This window comes from Trachypithecus francoisi, unplaced genomic scaffold (assembly GCF_009764315.1).
Source record: "Trachypithecus francoisi isolate TF-2019V2 unplaced genomic scaffold, Tfra_2.0 Lachesis_group2, whole genome shotgun sequence".
Classification (NCBI taxonomy): Eukaryota; Metazoa; Chordata; class Mammalia; order Primates; family Cercopithecidae; genus Trachypithecus; species Trachypithecus francoisi.
Window position 1 is genome coordinate 111724013 of NW_022681465.1, and position 19191 is coordinate 111743203.

Sequence of the window (19191 nt, forward strand, 5' to 3'; positions counted from 1 at the left end):
TGGAAAATTCTGATTAGTTAGAATGGTTGAAACTTGGATGGTCTTGGTGAACTGTGAGAAAGTGACCAGAAAGTTGTGCAGTACATTTATAGGCTCAGTTGTAAGTATTGAGGCTGGTACTGTATGGGACTCTTGAGTTTTCATTTATCATAAGATGTTCCATTAGGAAAGAAGTTGGTAAATAACTGTGATACACCCAAAATTTTGAAATGCTTTCTGATACAACTTAAGATACAGTATAGATACTAAAATGTGAAAAAATTATGCATTTTAGAATGGAAAAAGTTGATGAGATTTTTAATTGATGTGTTCAGTGTGGGCCACTAGACTTTGTTGCCAAGACTTACCTCTGGAGGCAGAATGGTGTAGTTTTTCCCCAGGTATACAGCTGCTGATCCATGAAAGATTCAGGTGATGCCTGGGTGAACATTAAAAACCAGTTTTGCAGATATTTTAATGTCTACTAGAAGAACTAGCTCATAGAATTTATTACTCAATTAAAGCTGAATTTATTTTTATTTTTATTTTTGAGACAGAGTCTTGCCCTGTTACCCAGGATGGGGTACAGTGACACAATATTGGCTGCCTGCAGCCTCCACCTCCTGGGCTCAAGCCATCCTCCTACCTCAGCCTCCTGAGTAGCTGGGACTACAGGCACATGGCACCATGCCTGGCTAATTTTCTGTAGAGCTGGTTTTTGCCATTTTGCCCAGGCTGATCTTGAACTCCTGGACTCAAGTGATTTACACACCTTGGCTTCCCAAAGTGCTGGGATTACAGGCTTGAGCCACTGTGCCTGGCTGCTAAATTTATTTAAGTAAAATTTTTTGGATCAATTTTAAGAAAAATCTTGGGCCGGGCGCGGTGGCTCAAGCCTGTAATCCCAGCACTTTGGGAGGCCGAGACGGGCGGATCACGAGGTCAGGAGATCGAAACCATCCTGGCTAACACGGTGAAACCCCGTCTCTACTAAAAATACAAAAAAATTAGCTGGGCGAGGTGGCGGGCGCCTGTAGTCCCAGCTACTCGGGAGGCTGAGGCAGGAGAATGGCCTGAACCCGGGAGGCGGAGCTTGCAGTGAGCTGAGATCCAGCCACTGCACTCCAGCCTGGGGGCAGAGCGAGACTCTGTCTCAAAAAAAAAAAAAAAAAAAAAAAGAAAAATCTTGAATAAAGAAAAATATAGTGTTTAATGGATAGGACAAAAATTGTGATGTTGGCATGCGAGTGACTAGAGTTGAGAAATGCTGGTGTAAGAGAAAAGGGGGCTTTGGGGTCAAATCTGGGTTTAAACTCTTGGCTCTGTGACTTCATAGTTTTGACACTTTGGCTCATCTTCTTGTCTCTTATTTCCTTCGTCTATAAAATGGGGTTAATAAAGTGTGTCTTAGAGGAGTATTGTGAAGACCAAATCAGGAAATGTGTAGATGAATGTGCTGGACTCATTGTTGAATTATAAATAGTAGCTCCCTCCCATTGTCTAGGACTTTAATGAGTAAGCCCTGAAGAAAGCTCTGGTCTTCTTTCTAGGATAGCACAATAAACTTGTGGAGGGTTATGAGCAAACAGATTATCTTACTGTTTATATCTGGATTCCTAGGGGAGAACATTAATATCTGCTGGAGTCCTGATGGGCAGACCATTGCTGTAGGCAACAAAGATGATGTGGTGACCTTTATTGATGCCAAGACGCACCGTTCCAAAGCAGAAGAGCAGTTCAAGTTCGAGGTCAACGAAATCTCCTGGAACAATGACAACAACATGTTCTTCCTGACAAATGGCAATGGTTGTATCAACATCCTCAGGTGAGGGGGTCTAGCTTAGGGGACTGTCATATCTTTGTGCTGGGTGCTGTGTCAGATATGGAAATGAATTAGATGTGAGCCTATCCTGAAGGAGCTTAAAACACAAATAGAATCCTAACCTGTTTTAAGTACATTTGAGCTGTATATTTTATATACTTTATATTTTACTGAGTCCTTACAGAAATTCTAGGGGTTGATGGTTTGCTTCTCATTTGACAGATGAGGATCTGAGAGTGAGAGGTTACATCAGTAGTCAGCTAGTGTTTGCTAGAACTGGATGCACCTTGAATTATGATTAATTTATACCCTCTTTTTTTTGAGGCGGAGTTTTGATCTTGTTGCCCAGGCTGGAGTGCAATGGCGCGATCTCGGCTCACTGCAACCTCCACCTCCCAGATTCAAGCTATTCTCCTGCCATAGCCTCCTGAGTAGCTGGGATTAGAGGCATGCCCCACCACACCCAGCTAATTTTGTATTTTTTGTAGTTTAGGGTTTCTCCATGTTGGTCAGGCTGGTCTCCAACTCCCAACCTCAGGTGATCCACCCACCTCGGCTCCCAAAGTGCTGGGATTACAGGCGTGAACCACCGCGCCCAACTGGCCAATTCGTACTCTTAAAGTTTCAACTTAAATATTGCTTTCCCTTCAGGGAAGCTCTCCTGCTACCCCAGGGTTAGAGGTAGGTTAGAGGCTTACTTTACGTACTTTCTGTAGGAAGCACTTTCCTTCTGTGTTGTAATTGCATCGTTATTTGTCCATGTCTCCTGTTAGACTGTGAATTCCACGATGGCAGGGATGTTGTTTGCCTTGTTTAGTGTTGAATCCCTAATGTCTAGTCCTGCACCTGCTCCACATAGTAGGATCTTAGTGAATATTTGTTCTCTAAATGAATGAAATTGTGGAGCTGAAATTCAGATCTGTTTAATTCTAGCCTTCCACTATCCCAGGTGATCAATGTGAGGCCAAGTGAGATATGTTCCATGGTTCCATGGGGAGTTGAAGGAGGGAGCTTGTGAACTTTATCTTGAAAGATGAGCAGGATTTGAAGAATAAGCAAAAGGGAACCACATCAGTGACAAAGCAGGCATGAGTGAACATGACTTATTTGCAGAGTAGTTCGGTCAGGGTTGTTGGGGACGTGGTGGCAGATAAGGGAAATAAGAGAGGGCATGATAATGGGAAGATGAAGTCTAATTTGGGACCAGATTATAAAAGGCCTTTATTTTATGCCTAGTATCTTGGATTTTATTTTGTAGGCAATGGGGATTCTATAATTTTTTAAGAAAAACCTTTTTATTATAAAACACAGATACTGAAAACCACATAACACAAATGTGTAGCTTAACGAACTCTTATAGGCTTAACTCTTGTGCAGCCCTGCCCAAGTCGAGGAGTAGTTCTTTCCAGTCATCCTAAAAGTCCATCCAGGTGTTTTGTCCTAATTACAACTCCCTTCCACAAAAGCGAACACTATCCTGACTTTTATGATGATTCTTCATAGTTTGTCTACCACGTGTGCAGCCCCTAGATATCCTAGTTTTGCTCATTTAAAAAAAAAAATTGATATGTCTTTTGTGTCTGTTAAATTACTCAAAAGAAATTTCCTAAAACGTAGCTGCTGAAAAACCAGACTGGTAACCTGTGGAGATTCTCCCAGTTTGGCTTTTGCTGATTCCATATGCTGTTTATATGTTGGACTATTGTGTAAAGAGATGCTGCTTCTCGTCTGCAATTTGGTTACCCAGTAGTGCAGTTCATCTAGGGAAGGCAGGATAAAATTTTGATTCTGTTTGTCAGATGATGATTTCGTTTCCTGCTGCCTCCAAAGATGACCAGTTAGGTTTTTTTTTGTTTTTTTTTCAAATCATTATGGGCTCATGTTTTTAAACATAGTTGATGTGTTTCCATCTCTTGTAATTGTTACACCTATTGAAGGTCAAATTATGCCATCTTTGGCCAATAAGAACATCTTCAAGTTGGTTCTTGAGCCCTTTTTTGACATATTCCCAGTGGTCTTCTGTTTTTTGCTCCCTGGTTTGATAAGATGTTCCAAGTTCATCTTGTACAATCTTGCCCCAGACCTTTAATCAGAAAATTCTCCAAGAAGCCTAACATTCTGGCTGGGTGTCGTGACTCACACCTGTAATCCCAGCACTTTGGCACTTTGGGAGGCCGAGGTGAGTGGATCACTTGAGGCCTGGCAATCATGGAGAAACCCTGTCTCTACTCAAAATACAAAAATTAGCTGGGCGTGGTGACGCAGGTCTGTAATCCCAGCTGCTTGGAAGGCTGAGGCAGGAGAATCGCTTGAACCTGGGAGGTGGAGGTTGTAGTAAGCTTAGATTGTGCCACTGCACTCCAGCATCCTGGGCGACTGAGTGAGATTCCACCTCAAAAAAAAAAAAAAAAAAAAAGAGGCCTTACATTACATTCTTTCACTGAGAAATGATACTGAAGTTAGGAATGTTCATTATCATTGGGTTGGCCTAGGAATTACGTGTGTGTGTGTGTATATATATTTAAAGATAAAATACCTTGTGAATTCACACTGATAACTTCCAATTAAAATTGAGGACTCCAGGGATTTTATTAAACCTCTTCTATATTACAAATATATTTCTTCCCTTCCAAATTGAGTATTCTGGTTCTCAAGGGCACAAGGGATCATAGAATTAGAATATCCGATGGTTACTTATTACCTGTATCCCATGGTAAACATATAGATGTCTCAGAATAACAATATTACTGCCACTACCACCAATGTGATGACTTGAAACAAAAAATGTTTTTGCTTTTTGCATACACTCTTTACATTCTTCCCCCGTTAAAAAAAAAATAGTACTATATATTGTAGGAGTGTGCAGCTGTTACATATTATACCCTCTCTTTAAACCATGTATAGTTTTTTTTTTTTTTTTTTTTTTTTTTGAGGCGGTGTCTCGCTCTGTCTCCCGGACTGGAGTGCAGTGACCATGTATAGTTTTTGCAAGAAACTATATTCAGTGTTCAGCACCAGTCCTTATAAGTCTCTAGTCATTTTTTAAATTGAAGCTCATTCTCTAGTTAAGATTCCTCGGGAAGCGTTCATGGGAACATTATTCCTGGAGTTTTCATTACAACTTATTTACGTACTTATAAAGCTTATGGATTTTATAAAACGTTATTGTGCTTCTTGTTTGTGTCGTTATATTTGAAATTCAGTTTTGCTGGATGTAAAAATCCTTGACTCATTTTCTTGCTTGTGTATCTTTCTTAAATATGGTACTCCATTTTCTTTTGGCATTAAGTGTTGCTGTCAGATTTTCTTTTTCTTTAAAGTCCACTAGTTTTACTAGTCTATGTCTCGATGTTGGTTGCTTTGGTTCTGTAGTCTCAGGTATGTGTTGTGCTTTTTAAATAATGTAGTTCAAAATCTCTTTTTATTTCAGGAATGTTATCTTGAATGACAGTTCTTGGTGGTGGTGCATTATCTTTGCTTTCCTTCTTCATTGTCTCCTATTATTATTTTAGTACCACAGTCCTCTTCTGCAGTTTGATCACTGTCTGTCTTGTTTCTCAGCTACCCAGAACTGAAGCCTGTGCAGTCCATCAACGCCCATCCTTCCAACTGCATCTGTATCAAGTTTGACCCGATGGGGAAGTACTTTGCCACAGGAAGTGCAGATGCTTTGGTTAGCCTCTGGGATGTGGATGAGTTAGTGTGTGTTCGGTGCTTTTCCAGGTAAGTGACTCTATCAGCACTTTCCTTGTTGGGTACATGAATTTTATTTTATCGTGAATGACATTGTTCCCTCCTCTTACTTGGTAATTCTCATGTCTCTTCTGTCCACTTTGTATCATAGGCTGGATTGGCCTGTAAGGACCCTCAGTTTCAGCCATGATGGGAAAATGCTGGCGTCAGCATCGGAAGACCATTTTATTGACATTGCTGAAGTGGAGACAGGTAACCTCATGAGAATCTACTGTCTTTCACCTTTGGCATTCAGGACTTCTCTTGTGATCTCATCTCTGCACGTGACTACTTCATCAGCATCATGAATGAATTTGTCTCCTTTAGACAAGTGTGGTTATGTTTTGACTCACTGCCAGATAGTGAAGAAGCAAAGAGTTAAGAAATAAACAGGCAGGTCTGAGAAAAGTGATTTAGAAAAATATTTTGATTTATTTAAACTTTAAACAACAGAGTAAGAGGAAGAAAAAAGCATCACTTGTGGTCCCACTATCTGAATACCACCTTTTTAAAAATGTTGTGGTATATTTCTCCTTATCTGTTGCCTGTATATGAACTTGAAAAAATATTTTTTTTAATTTAAGGAATTACCAAGTTTTTGCTTTAAAAACAACAGAAGCTGGAAATAGAAAAATGGGAGGAGAGTATTCATTTTACAAAAGAATTTCCTCAGATTTGTTTTTTAATGTTGCTGTATTGTTTTCGGAAATCTGTGACATTCTTTGTAAAAAGATTAAAACTATATAGAAAACTTTGAAGAGGAAAGTAAAGAACTTGAAATTCCACTATGTAAAGAATGTCCCTGTTAGTCACGTTGTGGTGAATATTGTCCAGCATCCAGCCATGCAGATCCTTCATGTAATTGCATGTCCCTGTGACGCAGTGACACTTTTCCTTCTCAATGACCTGCTCTTGAGTTAACCCACCTGTGCTCAGAGCCTGCTCTGCCCCCTGCTGGCTGTGGGCTCTCTGTGCCTGGGAGTTCTCTGTAAAATGAGGTAATAGTTGTGTCTATCTTGTGGGATTAGTAGGTGGATTAAACGAGTTAATACAGGTAAGTACTTAATGAATGTGTCCTTCGTTATGAACGTATTGATTGGTTTCTCTCTGTTGTTTTCTATAGGGGACAAACTATGGGAGGTACAGTGTGAGTCTCCGACCTTCACAGTGGCGTGGCACCCCAAAAGGCCTCTGCTGGCATTTGCCTGTGATGACAAAGACGGCAAATATGACAGCAGCCGGGAAGCCGGAACTGTGAAGCTGTTTGGGCTTCCTAATGATTCTTGAGAGGAGATTATAGGGAGAGGAGGCCCTGGCAGAGGTCTTCCTTCATGTGGTTAGTTTGGTCTGTTCTCTTGGAGTTGGTGGGCACCCTAAATATTTGTAAATTGCTATAAATTGTAAACGTCTGTGGTCAGGCTGCCCATTCCAGTTCTTTTGCTTTTTCTGTGTATTAGCTCTTTCCATTCTTTGCCCCCAGTGTGAGTTAACTTGTGTGGACTCTGCAGTGTGGGTAGTGACCCCAGCATACTTTGTCCTCTGGACCTCCTGTCTTTTCTGCTTTTGGGTACATGGTAGACTTTGTGACGTTTGATACAACTTGGACTATACTTAGTTTGGAGGGAGGGGAATGGAAGGATATGGAAATTTTTAAAAATAATTATATATATATATAATTTTGAGAGTTGAGCATTTAATAAACTGACTTTTTTTATTATGGCACTTCTAAGACTTTAAAAATTATTATGTCCTTATGTTGCAGTTTTGTTTTGTTTTTTTTTAATTTCAGAAAGAGAATTTAAATGTCATAATTCTGTCATTTAATGTCCCAACCAATAACCCTCTGAAATGTAGGGACAAAGCTAATTGAATGACTGAACTAAAATTTTGACTCTGAGCTTCCTGGTGGCAAAGTAAAGAGGGGAGTAAGTCAGTTAGCTTTCTTATTGAAAAGAAAAACACTTAGTGGTTCCTCATGGAAAGCAAAGCTTTATTAGTTCTTCCCTTTAAAAAAAAAAAGGGCTTGTGTTGGGGAGATCGTTACCTAAGAGCAGTAGTTTTTCATTATTTTGTAATTTTTTTTGGTGTTAAAGCAAATACTGAGGCATATAGAAATACGTTGGTAGAAAATTTTGGAAAAAGGTAAGCAAAAAGAAAAATTACATTCCTAGCACCAAGAGGTAACTAGTATTAGAATTTTGATGTATATCCTTCCAGAAGTTTTCTTGTGTCCATGTTTATGTATAAAAACATGTTTATCTTCATACACGAAGGGTAGACAAACCAAATATGGCAAGATAAGTTAGGCAAGGGGCACAGCACCGTGTTGGGGAGTATTATAAACACTCAACAAGTCTTGACAGGCATTTGTAGTTACTGGGCATTCTCTGCATGTCTGCTACCATAAAGAACACTTTTGTCAGCTGTTACTCAGTGTTTGCAGCAGCCTTCTGAGGTGGGTGTTATCACCATTTTACTACCTCAGGGAGTTTAAGTAACTCAGTGTTACTCATCAGCTGACTGTATTCAGATCTAGGTTTGTTTGAAGGCCCATGTGCCTTTATTTGCAATGGGCTACTCTGTTTCTGCAAGTGTTGCCATTCCCACTTCACAGATGAGTAAACCATGGCCATGAGAAGTCAGCTGTTGGGCCATGTCAGTGAGTGATGCGTTGAGAGCAGGTGCAGTAGTGTGCACAGTAGTGTTTGCAATAGCGTTTCTCACCTTCCCTGGTGAAGGGTCTTTTTAGTTGCAAACCAACTTGCCACCTCAGCGGCAGAAGCTGAGTGTTGTTCATGTCACTGTGAGTAAATTTTGATGCATTATTTCTTGTTTTTGCAACCATCTGTCATTCCTGTGGTCTCTGCCATGTTTATATATTCCCTCTGGAACTGGAAGCAGATGTTGAGGGTTTGGGCTACATCTTAATATTTGATTGATTCCCTCTTCCATCCTTGTGGATTTTTTTCTCCTCTGGGTTTATGTAAATTACTGATCCACACTGCCTGTCACTTAAACAAGATGAAACTTTGCATTGAACTAGTGGGACACTTGTAGCAACAGAAAAACACACATCCATGAGCAAAGAGTCCCGGTGTGTGTGAGGTTTTCAGACTCTCAACGTCTTGATGACACCATCTCTGTGCCTTGACTTTGAAGTACTGGAGGAGTTCAGAGGTGGGTCCATCCTGGGGAAATGACATGCGTCTCAGACCCGGGGCCCCTTTGGTTTGAGTGCATTTTCTAGTTCTGCAGAGCTGGAAGGATGCCATTCAGAGTCACAGCTGGCCATTTATTATTTGGTCTGTCGAGGCATTTTCTGCCGTTTCTGCTATACACATCAGCAAGTCGGATGAGTGGGGAGGTCAGCTATGAGCTAGATTTTAGTTGGCAGGGCAAGTCTAGGATTCGCTCCACTTGTTCACACACACACACACTCATCACATGCTCAGACTGCAGTATCCACATACCAATGACCCACTGCTGTGTTGGCTGGAATGACAAGTCAGACTGATAAGTAGTTAAGTGTACAGTATCATCTCTTTTGCTGAGATCCAGATATTTGGCGTGAGATACAGAGTAGGATGAGCCATGCCACATGGGAAGCTTGTGAAGTGTATGTGCCTTGTTGTTCCCCATATCTTAACCTGTGTGGGTGGGAGGCTAAGCAGCTGGAGTCCTGGGAGAGGGCCCTGTGTGGGGATGGGAGGCTGGTGCAGGGAGCCCTGGCCAGAGGCACATGGATCCAAGGAACAGGCTTAAACCCAGAGCAGGCTCCTAGGAGGTCTTGCAGGGGTTGGGGGGTAGGGGCTGGGAGAGGGAAGACAGAATCTGGTTGGGGTGTGATGTGATGTGTGGGTTGGCCCAGTTTAGAGTGGCCAGGAATGGGGTAGAAATACCCTTGAGCATTTTCCTGTTTCTACTCTCTAAGGGTTTTAGTTACACAAAGCACCATGAAATGTCTTCCGGGTTTGGCAGAAAAAGAGCCCATAGACAGAATTAAAAAGTAGGTCCTGTTTTAAGGAAGAGAGTAGAGGTTGAATAGAGTGTGTTGCAAACTCAGAGATACCTAGATGTAGGGGAGGCGTTGCCTCCTTTTCTCTCTCTGACACTGATGCAGTGGAAATAATGCTGGCTTCATACTTGGGCAGAATCAGATTTGAATCTGGCTCCAGCAGTGATTTATCTGAACCCACGTTGCTCATCCATTAACCCGGGATGATGAATCCCCTTCTCCTTGGGTTGTTAGGAAGATTAAACAAGATATAGTCTGTAAAGTGTCTAGCACAGCACCTGGCACACGGGAGGTGCTTAATAAGCCTCCCCTTGCTTGAGGTGGAGCAGCTCCCAGGGAGAGCACAGGGACCTGTCACGGGTCCGTCAGCCTTCTCAGCTTCAATGCCGCCACTGCCGAGTGAGCCACGTTCATCATTCCAGAGTGAATGCTGTGAAGGGAGGTTATGGATCCATCACACCCTGGGCGCAGTGGGAGGTTCAGAGGAGAAATATGAGATCTGCTTTCCATTTGCAGTCTGTTTGGGCGCAAGATGGGTAAGTGTGTGTGAACAAGTGGAACATAACTCAGACCACACAGAAACAGGTGGAGGAGGAGGAGGGCGAAGCTCCTGCTAGCTGAGCCTGCTAGGAAAGGGTCGAATGAGGAGGGGGTGGCCTCAGTGCAGGCCTTGGATAGAGCAGAGTTGAGTGTAGGGCAGGGGACAGGTGAGGGACGGTGTTGTAGCTTGGAGCCAAGCCAAGGTGGTGGCCGTCAGTGTCCTGGACGTGAAGATGGTCAGGGCCAGTAGGAGATGGCACTAGAGGGAAGAGGGAGGGAAGGGTGTCTGGTTCTGGGTGGTTTCAGTTTGGACTGGCTGGTAGTGTGGCTGGGTGAGTAGGTAAGAGACGGATATACCTGGGTTCAGATCCTTTCCTGCCATTGCCAACAGGGAGACTTTGGCCAAATTACTTCACCTCCATGATTTTGCTTGTCTTTAAGATGTGCCTGATGGTAGTGTGACTTAGGAGGGTTACATGAGTTGCTGCATGTAAATGCCTGGCACACTGGGTGGGGGAGTGTAGGAAACAGCAGCTCTTGTTATGTAGGTGCTAATACCATATGTGTGCTGTATAACCTTCCTACCTTAGGAAGGGGCTTTCGCTGTCCCCTGGGCTCAACACATTGTGTCTAAAAGGGAGGGATATAGGGTTGTAAAGAATATATTGTAGCCTTGAAAAAGGGGATGGGATTTGGAGAAAATGAACATTTGACACTTATTTTTTATTATTTGTAGAGCTAAGGCCATTTAACTTTCAGGAACACTAAACTGGAAACTATTTAGCCAATGTTTATATAGATTTACTAACAGTTTACATGTTTGGGATGGTTAGTGATGAAGAGCCATAAGTTGTTGAATTTTAAGACATCCAGCAAGAGGCATAAGTCATTGAATTTTAAGACATCTAGTATCTCACTCTTTTACCACTTACAAGAAGCAGACCTACGTGTGAAAACATGCCCACCTGACCAGCAGTGTCAGTGGCAGAGTCACCGGGTAGAGCTTACCCACTGTCAGGGACCACAGGGGCACCATGGGTCTACAAGAACAAGTTGATAAATTCTCATTTCCTGTTACCTTCCTGATAAGGTTACTAGAATACAGGTCAGGGAGTGGGGCAGATGCAGCAAGGACTCTGTCCAATCATCTCAGGTTGTCCTTGAGGACCAGAGGAAATCTGGGCTGGCACAGGTTGATTTGTAGCTGGTCATCAACTGTAACCTGAAGGGGGATTACAGTCAGATTCGAGAATAGCTTCTCTCCCGAAGTATCATGGTCGAGCTCAGGTTGAGGGTGATCAGGCCCGTGATTGTTTATTGAACGTTTATGATGGGCTGTGTCTCCTCCAAAATGGCGGCCAAAGTGCTTTGCTCAACACATGGGAGGCCCTCTCACATTGTTGGGTTGACTACAAATTGAATTCGTCTGGATAGGACTGTACAAGGGAGAGGGATAAACCAGACCACTGTACCTTGGACCTACTCTTCAGGTAAAAACTCGTTCAAGGAGGTTAGAGAACTTGTTCAGGGTCAAACGGTCTGTATATGAGTTTGAAGCCCGTGTTCCTTTCATCCCAGCTGTTTAAGTTCAGCCTAGTCTAGATGTGGCTTCACAGTAACACAGATGTAAAGGCTTAGGGTCTTAGGAGTTTGACCATCAACATGGGATTCACCTCGTTCTTTGTGGAAAAGTTGTCACATTGCTAATGGGCAGAAACCAAGGGACAGAGAAGCTTTAGCTTGGAGACCTGGAAACAACGCATTAAGGGGAAGAGGGTTCATTTATTCAGCCAGTCACTCAGCGCCTCTCCTGTGCCAGGCCTGACTGGAGCACTGAGGGTACAGAGGTGGAAGGTCTCACAGCGTGGTGTGCAGATGTCTGGTGACAATTCATGTGAGTGGTTTCATTAAAAAGCAAGACAGATCCCGCCTCTCCCTTGCCTAGAACACTCCATTGGCTTCTCACGGCACCTTCCTCAGATCTGATCTTCCCAGGCTGCTTTCTCAGCATTTAGATCTTGATTTAGAAGCCCTCTCTAAGCTTTCAGGTAGACCAGTCCTCTCTAACCTGAATTTTAATGTAGCCTCCCTTTGCCCCATTGCTGGATCTCTTCCCACTGATTTTAATTTTATTCAGCGTACTTATCATCGGAAGCTACTCCTGTTTGCTTCCTTTGTGGCCGTCTCCCCTGCCAAATGTGCTGGCAGTTTTGCCTGACATGTTCATAGGCATACCCCACATCTCCAGCACCGTGCCCAGTAGTACTCAGCAGGTGTTCAATAAATAGCCATTAAATAAACGAATGCACGAGAAGGGAGTCACCAATCTGGGCACAATGACAAGCAGGCTGTTAGTCCTTGCTTGGTGGGGATGTGGGAGGGGAGGAGGCAAGAAGGTGGGATCCCAGAGTGGTGGGTGCTGTAATCCCCAGTTCACAGGGTGGGAAGCAGGTTGTGTTTCCTTGCTCCAGTGACACAGCTGTCAGGCAGAGAAGCAGGATCTGTACATTTGTGTGCAGCTTCAAAGCCCAGGTCTTTTCCAGGAAGTCAGTTTTTCTTGATCCTGGCTGTATACTGGAACCACCTGATGTTCAGTCTCTATGCCAAGCGAGCTCCCCAGGGGACTCTAACAGGATGGAGAACCACCGCCCTAGGCCCTGGTGCTTCTCTGGTCTGTGCACAGGTGAGTGTTGTCACAGAAATGGCACAACAGTGCCTGGGAGCGGAGGTAGAAGGCTTCCTGGAGAAGGCACTGGGGGTTTGTCTTAGAAGGGTGGGTAGGAATCTGCCGGGCAGCTCTTGGAGAAGGTTTGAGGCAGAGGGGCTGGTCTCTGCAAAGGCGTGGAGACATGAACCGTCCTGGTCTGGTGTGAACAAGGAGCAGGGCAGCGGGGCAGGCAGGGTGAGGATGGATTCCTTGAATAGTCTTGCATTGAGGAGAGTGTTGACCAACGCATTTGGACTCCTCTGCCTTGTCTGTCATGGTCTAACCCATCTCTTTTCTGGATGTGGTTTCTTTTTTTTTTTTTTCGTTTTCTTTTCTCTTTTTTTTTTTTTTGAGACTGAGTCTCGCCCTGTCACCCAGGCTGGAGTGCAGTGGCGCAGTCTTGGCTCAGTGCAACCTCCACCTCCTGGGTTCAAGTGATTCTCCTGCCTGAGCCTCCCGAGTAGCTGGAACCACAGGTGCACGCCACCACTCCCAGCTAATTTGTGTATTTTTTAGTAGAGACAAGGTTTCAGCATGTTGGCCAGGTTGGTCTCGAACTCCTGACCTCAGATGATCTGCCTGCCTTGGCCTCCCAAGTGCTGGGATTACAGACGTGAGCCACTGTGACCAGCAGGATGTGGTTTCTTGAGGATCCTTTCAGGGCTTTGGCCTCTCCCGGCTCCTATCCCACTATTATTAGGGTCACAGAGAAGGATGTCAAGACTGGGATTGACCCATGAAGGCTTTTTGGGTGAAATCAGCTGGATATTGGCTGGGTCACCTTGTTAAAGACCGGAACCTGCGGTGGGAAGCCTGTGCCTGTTTGGATATCAGAGCCCACAGGTATGGGACCGGGGCCCAGCTTCCTAACCAGTTGGGCCCTATTTGCCTTGGAAGCACTTGGGCTGTGGGGTCAAATGGTCCCATGCCCTGATCTTGGCCTTGCCGCTTGCTGGCTGCATGAACATGAGCACATCTTGTCACCTGTCCCGGTATCAGTCTCTCCATTCTGGGCTGAAGGATTTTCTCACAGACAAGGATTAAGTATGCTCCTGTAGGCTCAGGACTAGGGGAGAGCCTGTACATGATACAGGACATGCTCGATCAGGTTCTCTCCCCATCCAAGTCCTGCTTCCCATGGATTTAAGGGGCTGTGAAGGACCTGACCGCTGTGCTGAGTTAGGCCCAAGGCCTGCCAGTGGAGCTGTAAGGCCTTTAAAGAGCTAAGAGTTGTGTTTTAGAAAGACCACCTGGGGCAGTGTGGAAATGCCATGATTGAGGGAGGGAGTTGATTGAAGCAGCTCCATCTAGTGCAGAGCTTCTCAAGCGAGGGTGCATCTGAGTATCTGGAGGAGCTGTGAAAGCACATGTTGCTAGGCCCCACTCTGTGAGAGTTTGTGTTTTGAGATGGAGTCTTGCTCTTGTTGCCCAGGCAGGAGTGCAATGGTGCCATCTTGGCTCACTGCAACCTCAGCCTTCCTGGGTTCAAGCATTTCTCCTGCTTCAGCCTCTCCAGTAGCTGGGATTACAGGTGCCTGCCACCATGTCCAGCTAATTTTTTTTCTTTTCTTTTTTTTTGTATTTTTAGTAGAGATGGGGTTTCACTATGTTGGCCAGGCTGGTCTCAAACTCCTGACCTCATGATCCGCTCGCCTCGGCCTCCCAAAGTGCTGGGATTACAGGTGTGAGCCCAACTGAGAGTCTGATTTTCTAATAGATTCTCAGGGGTGGCTGTTGCTGCTGCTGCTAATGTTTATAAAGTGGTTAGTCAGATAGATACAGGGCCCTCGCCCGGGGTGCTGCTGGGTTTAAACTTTAGATCTTCTTGTAGCTAGCTATGTGGCCTTGGCCGGGTCCTCTACCCTGTGTGAACCTTAGTTTCCTTATCTGTAAATTGGAATGCTACCTACTTCCTAGGATGTTGTAAGAATCCCATGATTTAACGTGTGTAATCCCTCAGCACAGTGCCTGCAGTCAGCATTTAATAGAGGATGGTTTTATTATTTTATTAATACCAGTGAGGAGGCTGTTGCAGAAGTCCAAGGGAGAGATGAAAGAGAGGCTGAACTAGGCCTGTGGCTGAGGGATGGAGGGCATCTGTTTTCTCAGTGGCTCAAAGCCTGTGATCCTCCCTCATTGGAGAGAACACGTTGCTTCCTTCCACAGCGGGAACTTGCTGAAAACCTGCCTGCTGGGTGCCTGTGCAGCCTCTAGAGGGCAGTGGAGCCAAGGCTGCGAATGGAGCATTGTGTGCCCTCTGGGTTGGGGCTGGTCTGTGCTTTCAGCCTTTATTCCCTGTTCTGAAACCCAATTGTGTATTTGCATTGGACTGTCCCCTCCTCCTTGCTCTGTGTACTTGCTGATGCTTTTTGGAAAACACATCACAGGGCACCTCTGATTTCCTGCTTGTCTTGTAGCCTAGGATTAGCAGTAGCTGAAGCGTGCTGCTTTCTGGCAGTTGTGTTTATTTCTCAAGGGCACAGGCGGTACAGATCATGGGGGCCTGCTCCCTGCTCCCTGCAGCTCAGCTGAGCCTAGGATGAACCACAGTTGCTCTTATGCCAGTTCAAAACTTGGGGCCTGTTCCATCTTGCATTCCTCCCCCACTTCCCAGTCCTCACCCATACCCTTTGATCCTGTGAGTGGAGAAATGAAGAGAACTCCAAATCCTTAATCCATTTTGAAGGCTGGCTGGAAGCAGGGCTTTCTGTGGGCCTGGAAAGCAGCCCTGGTTGAATCATTTTAGAGAAGGGCAGGTGTTCTTTCAAGGTTATAGAAAGAAAGAAAGAAAAAAAAAAAACAGAAGCACATGTATAATGTTGGACAGTGTACCTTGTCCCAAGCCCTGTACATTTACTTTATTCCATAATAATAATAAAAGGTACTAGTGACAGCAGCATCCACTCACTGATTGTGCGGTATGAACCAGGTACTATGCTAAGTGATTTTCATGTGTTAACTCTTCTAACCCCAGTAACTGCCCATGAGATTGTTAATCCTGCAGAAACTGAGGCTCAGGAAGGTCACAGTAACACACACAGGGCCAAAGAAGGTGCTATTAGAAATTCAAACCAGTGTGTCTGACTCCAACTTGCTAAAAACCTGCCTGTTGTCCAGACTCCTTCCTCCAGAATCACTGGGCACGGTCGATTCCATTTTTAGCCCAGCTCTTTCCAAAAGACATTAGACATTAGAAAGGAGAAGGCCGTGGTTTCTACAAAACAATCTGTTTAGCATTCATGATCCTGTCGCATAAGATTCAGCTCAGAGCAGGGATTCAGAGCCAGATTGCCTGGGTTCGAGTCCTGGCTCTGCGACTTACCATCTTTGCAACCTTGGGCAAATTCTTTGATGTCTGAGCCTTAGTTTTTTCATTTGTAAAATGGGGGATGATAGTAGCTACCTCATTGGTTTTCTCTGAGGGTTAAATGAGTTAATATATGTAAAGTGCTTAGATTAGTGCTGGGTACTAAGGAATACCTCAGTAGATGGTAGCTATTGTCATCATCATCATTATTCTTAACCATTATGCTGTATGCACCCATATGTTCTCAGTGCCTGACATATATTAGGCGTTGGTGAATATTGAATAAAATGATCCTTTGGATTCAGAATTTTTTTTTTTTTTTGAGTTTTGGAGGGTACCAGAAGCTAGCTTGATGTAAAAATGAATCAATGTTAGACCCTGTCCTCAGGACTTGTCAGTCTGGTTGGAGAGGCCAGGCATGGGTGTGAATTACTGTAAAAGGCAGAAACATACCATGGAGGTCCTGATGTGGTGGACTGGGGTGCAGGCCATAGACCAGCTTCAGAGGAGGTGACTTTGGAATTAGGCCTTGAAAGGTGGGAGGAGGAGAAGGAGGGGAAGAGTGGGTTGGACCAGGGAATTCAGGCTTCTGTTGGGCCTCGTATACCAACAAGTTCACAAACGAACGTTGAGTCAGATTGGGTTTTTATTCATTCAGCAAATATTCATCCAGCATGGTTGGAATCAGGCACTGAGACATCGTGGTGGCTTTGAACTGGGCCCTGCCCTCAAGTGCCCTGGGTCTAATGGGACAACAGCCAAGGAGACAGGTGATGGTTATTCGGTGTGATGAGGGGCAGTATTGACTTGGAGCCTCTTAGATGTGGGTGAGAGACACCCGAGTCAGACTGGTTTAAGCAGAAAGGAAATTGACACTGGCTCATTTACCTGAAATATATTCAAGTGTGGCTGGATTCGGGGGTCTCGAAATATGTCTTTAGGAAACTGCTTCCCTCTTTCCCCTGCTTTTCTCTGTGTTGGCTTCACTCTTTGGCAGATTGTCTCTTTGCAGTGTCATAGGTGGCCTCCAGCAGCTCCTGGCTTCCAAGTTACCAGCTCAGGGAACCCCAGCAGAAGGAGGATGCCTCTTAATCAGTAGTTTACTCTGGCGTTGTGGAATTGAGTATCATAGGACATTGTCAGTCATATGCATTCACCATGGCTGCAAGGATTGCCTGCCCACCCCTGCGAGGAGTACAGAGATACAGGGCATATTAGTTTTGCCCAAATCACATGGGCTGAGGTGGGTGGTCGGGGGAGGGAACTGTTATTTCACAAAGAAAATTCAGGTGCTGTCACCAGACAAAACCCACAGATGTCCACTACAGCTACCGCCATGGAACAGAATAATTCACCCATTAAGCACCTGGCTTATGACCCCAGTTCCCAGGGATGGAATCTCAACTCCACCATTTACAAGTTGTGTGACCGTGGCTGGGTCACTTCACCAGTCAGCCTGAGTCTCAGTGTCCCATCTGCACAAAGGGAGTGATGGCCCACATCGCCAGCTTGAATCCCCGTGAAAGCACCTTGCAAAGAGTCCAAGCAGGCTCAGGCAGGTGGCGCTGCAGTTTGGTGTGGCATGAACTATGATGTCTCTGGTGTGTTATCTGACCAGTTGCAGGGCAGCTGTCTGCAGAGAGCAGCCGGACGTAGCACAAAGAGCCAGGCTGTCCTGGGTTCAAAGCCTGAACCTCCCACTTAGGAGCTACACGTTCCTCCTCCATGATGATCACCTGTCCAGGATTGTTGGAAGTGTCAAGGGGACATGTAGACAGCCTGGTACACTGTTCTGTGAGTGGTGATAGCTGTATTCATAGTACAGTTGTTACTCCACAGCACGCCAGGAGTCCAGATGTGAATCAAACAGGACAGACCCATACTCTGTTGATGAAAGCCCATCTTTCTGGGTAAAGGGTGCATTTGGCCAGCAGCCAAGGGCCCTGGGAAGGCTTTGTGTAGCCCGGCCCTTCCCTCCTTCAGTTCAGCGTGGGGTGGGTATAGCCTCACAGAGGTTCATGTTTCACTATTAATTATCCCCCAGGCTCTTTTATCAGCCTGCCTCTCATTCCCACCACAAGGCTGTCAGCCAGACAGTTGGAACAGAATCTCATCTGGAGTGTGTTTGCTCTTCTCCCCCATCGCTGGCAGAGATCTGGGATCAGCTCTGCATTAGGACAAGTTGTAAGTAAACACACATTTGCTCAAATGTGGCCCTCCTCCCATTCTGTAGCCTTATCTTGGATTTGGGCAGCTTGAAATCAGGGAGCCAGAGTGTTTGGAAAAGACCTAAAAGTCATTTAATTCAGCCTACCCACTTTACAGAAGAGTAAATGGAAAATTGGAGGTTACGTTGCTCATGTTTATATGAACTACTGAGGATACAGAAAGAGCTGGAAATCAGGTCTTCCAACTGTTAGTCCAAAACTTTTCCCACAAAAACCTGGCGCTTCATTCCAGTGACACGTATTGAACATCTGCTAGTATATTCCAGGCCCTATTCTAGGCACGATAAGAGCAGAGTTGAATAAGAAACAATCTCTGCCCTTGAAATGCCTGGTTTCCATTCATTCATCCATCCATTTGTACATTCATGTTTCTGTTCATGCAATCACCAATATGGTGTTTGTCTTATCTGTTCATCTCACTACCCATCCATCCCCCTATTCATCCCTTACTCATTTTTCCATCTGTCTCCTCTCTCCATCCATCCATGAATACATCTGTTTATCTCTTTATTCATCCAGCCATCAATGTGTCTGTAAGGCCCCAAATCCTAGGCTGTGCTGTGATGGAGATAAGGATGAAACAATCTTTGCTGTTTAGGCTTTTACATCTAGTGGGGACAGACGCAGAAATCTGCCTCAAAGGATGTATAAAAGGCTCTCGTACACAAAAAAGGACTTGCAATTCTGCCTCTTATTTCTGTGAAGGCTTCATTCTAAGGGTTAAACTAGTGCTGCATCTGGGTGGGAGTTTCCCAGTGGGGAAGATGGGGAAGAACCTTCTAGGCTGAGGTAACAACAGGAGCAAAGGCGTGAGGGTGTCCGGTGGGTGTAGGAGGAAGAGGAGTTTTGTGCCATTTCATG

The 19191-nt window shown here is 44.8% G+C and overlaps 1 protein-coding gene across 4 annotated transcripts in view; it reads left to right on the forward strand.

Moving 5' to 3' along the window:
- The window catches only part of THOC3 (THO complex 3), a 43324-nt gene that overhangs the window by 1838 nt on the left and 22295 nt on the right, over window positions 1-19191 (forward strand). For 2 of the 4 annotated variants that reach the window (XM_033180120.1, XM_033180117.1), the window contains exons 3-6: window positions 1600-1804; window positions 5363-5524; window positions 5646-5746; window positions 6657-7253. In XM_033180120.1, coding sequence (XP_033036011.1) covers window positions 1600-1804; window positions 5363-5524; window positions 5646-5746; window positions 6657-6820 — 632 coding nt within the window. In that variant the 3' untranslated portion in view covers window positions 6821-7253. Of the gene's footprint in view, window positions 1-1599; window positions 1805-5362; window positions 5525-5645; window positions 5747-6656; window positions 7254-19191 lie in introns of those variants that run through there. The other 2 variants (XM_033180118.1, XM_033180119.1) reach the window with 2 other exon arrangements.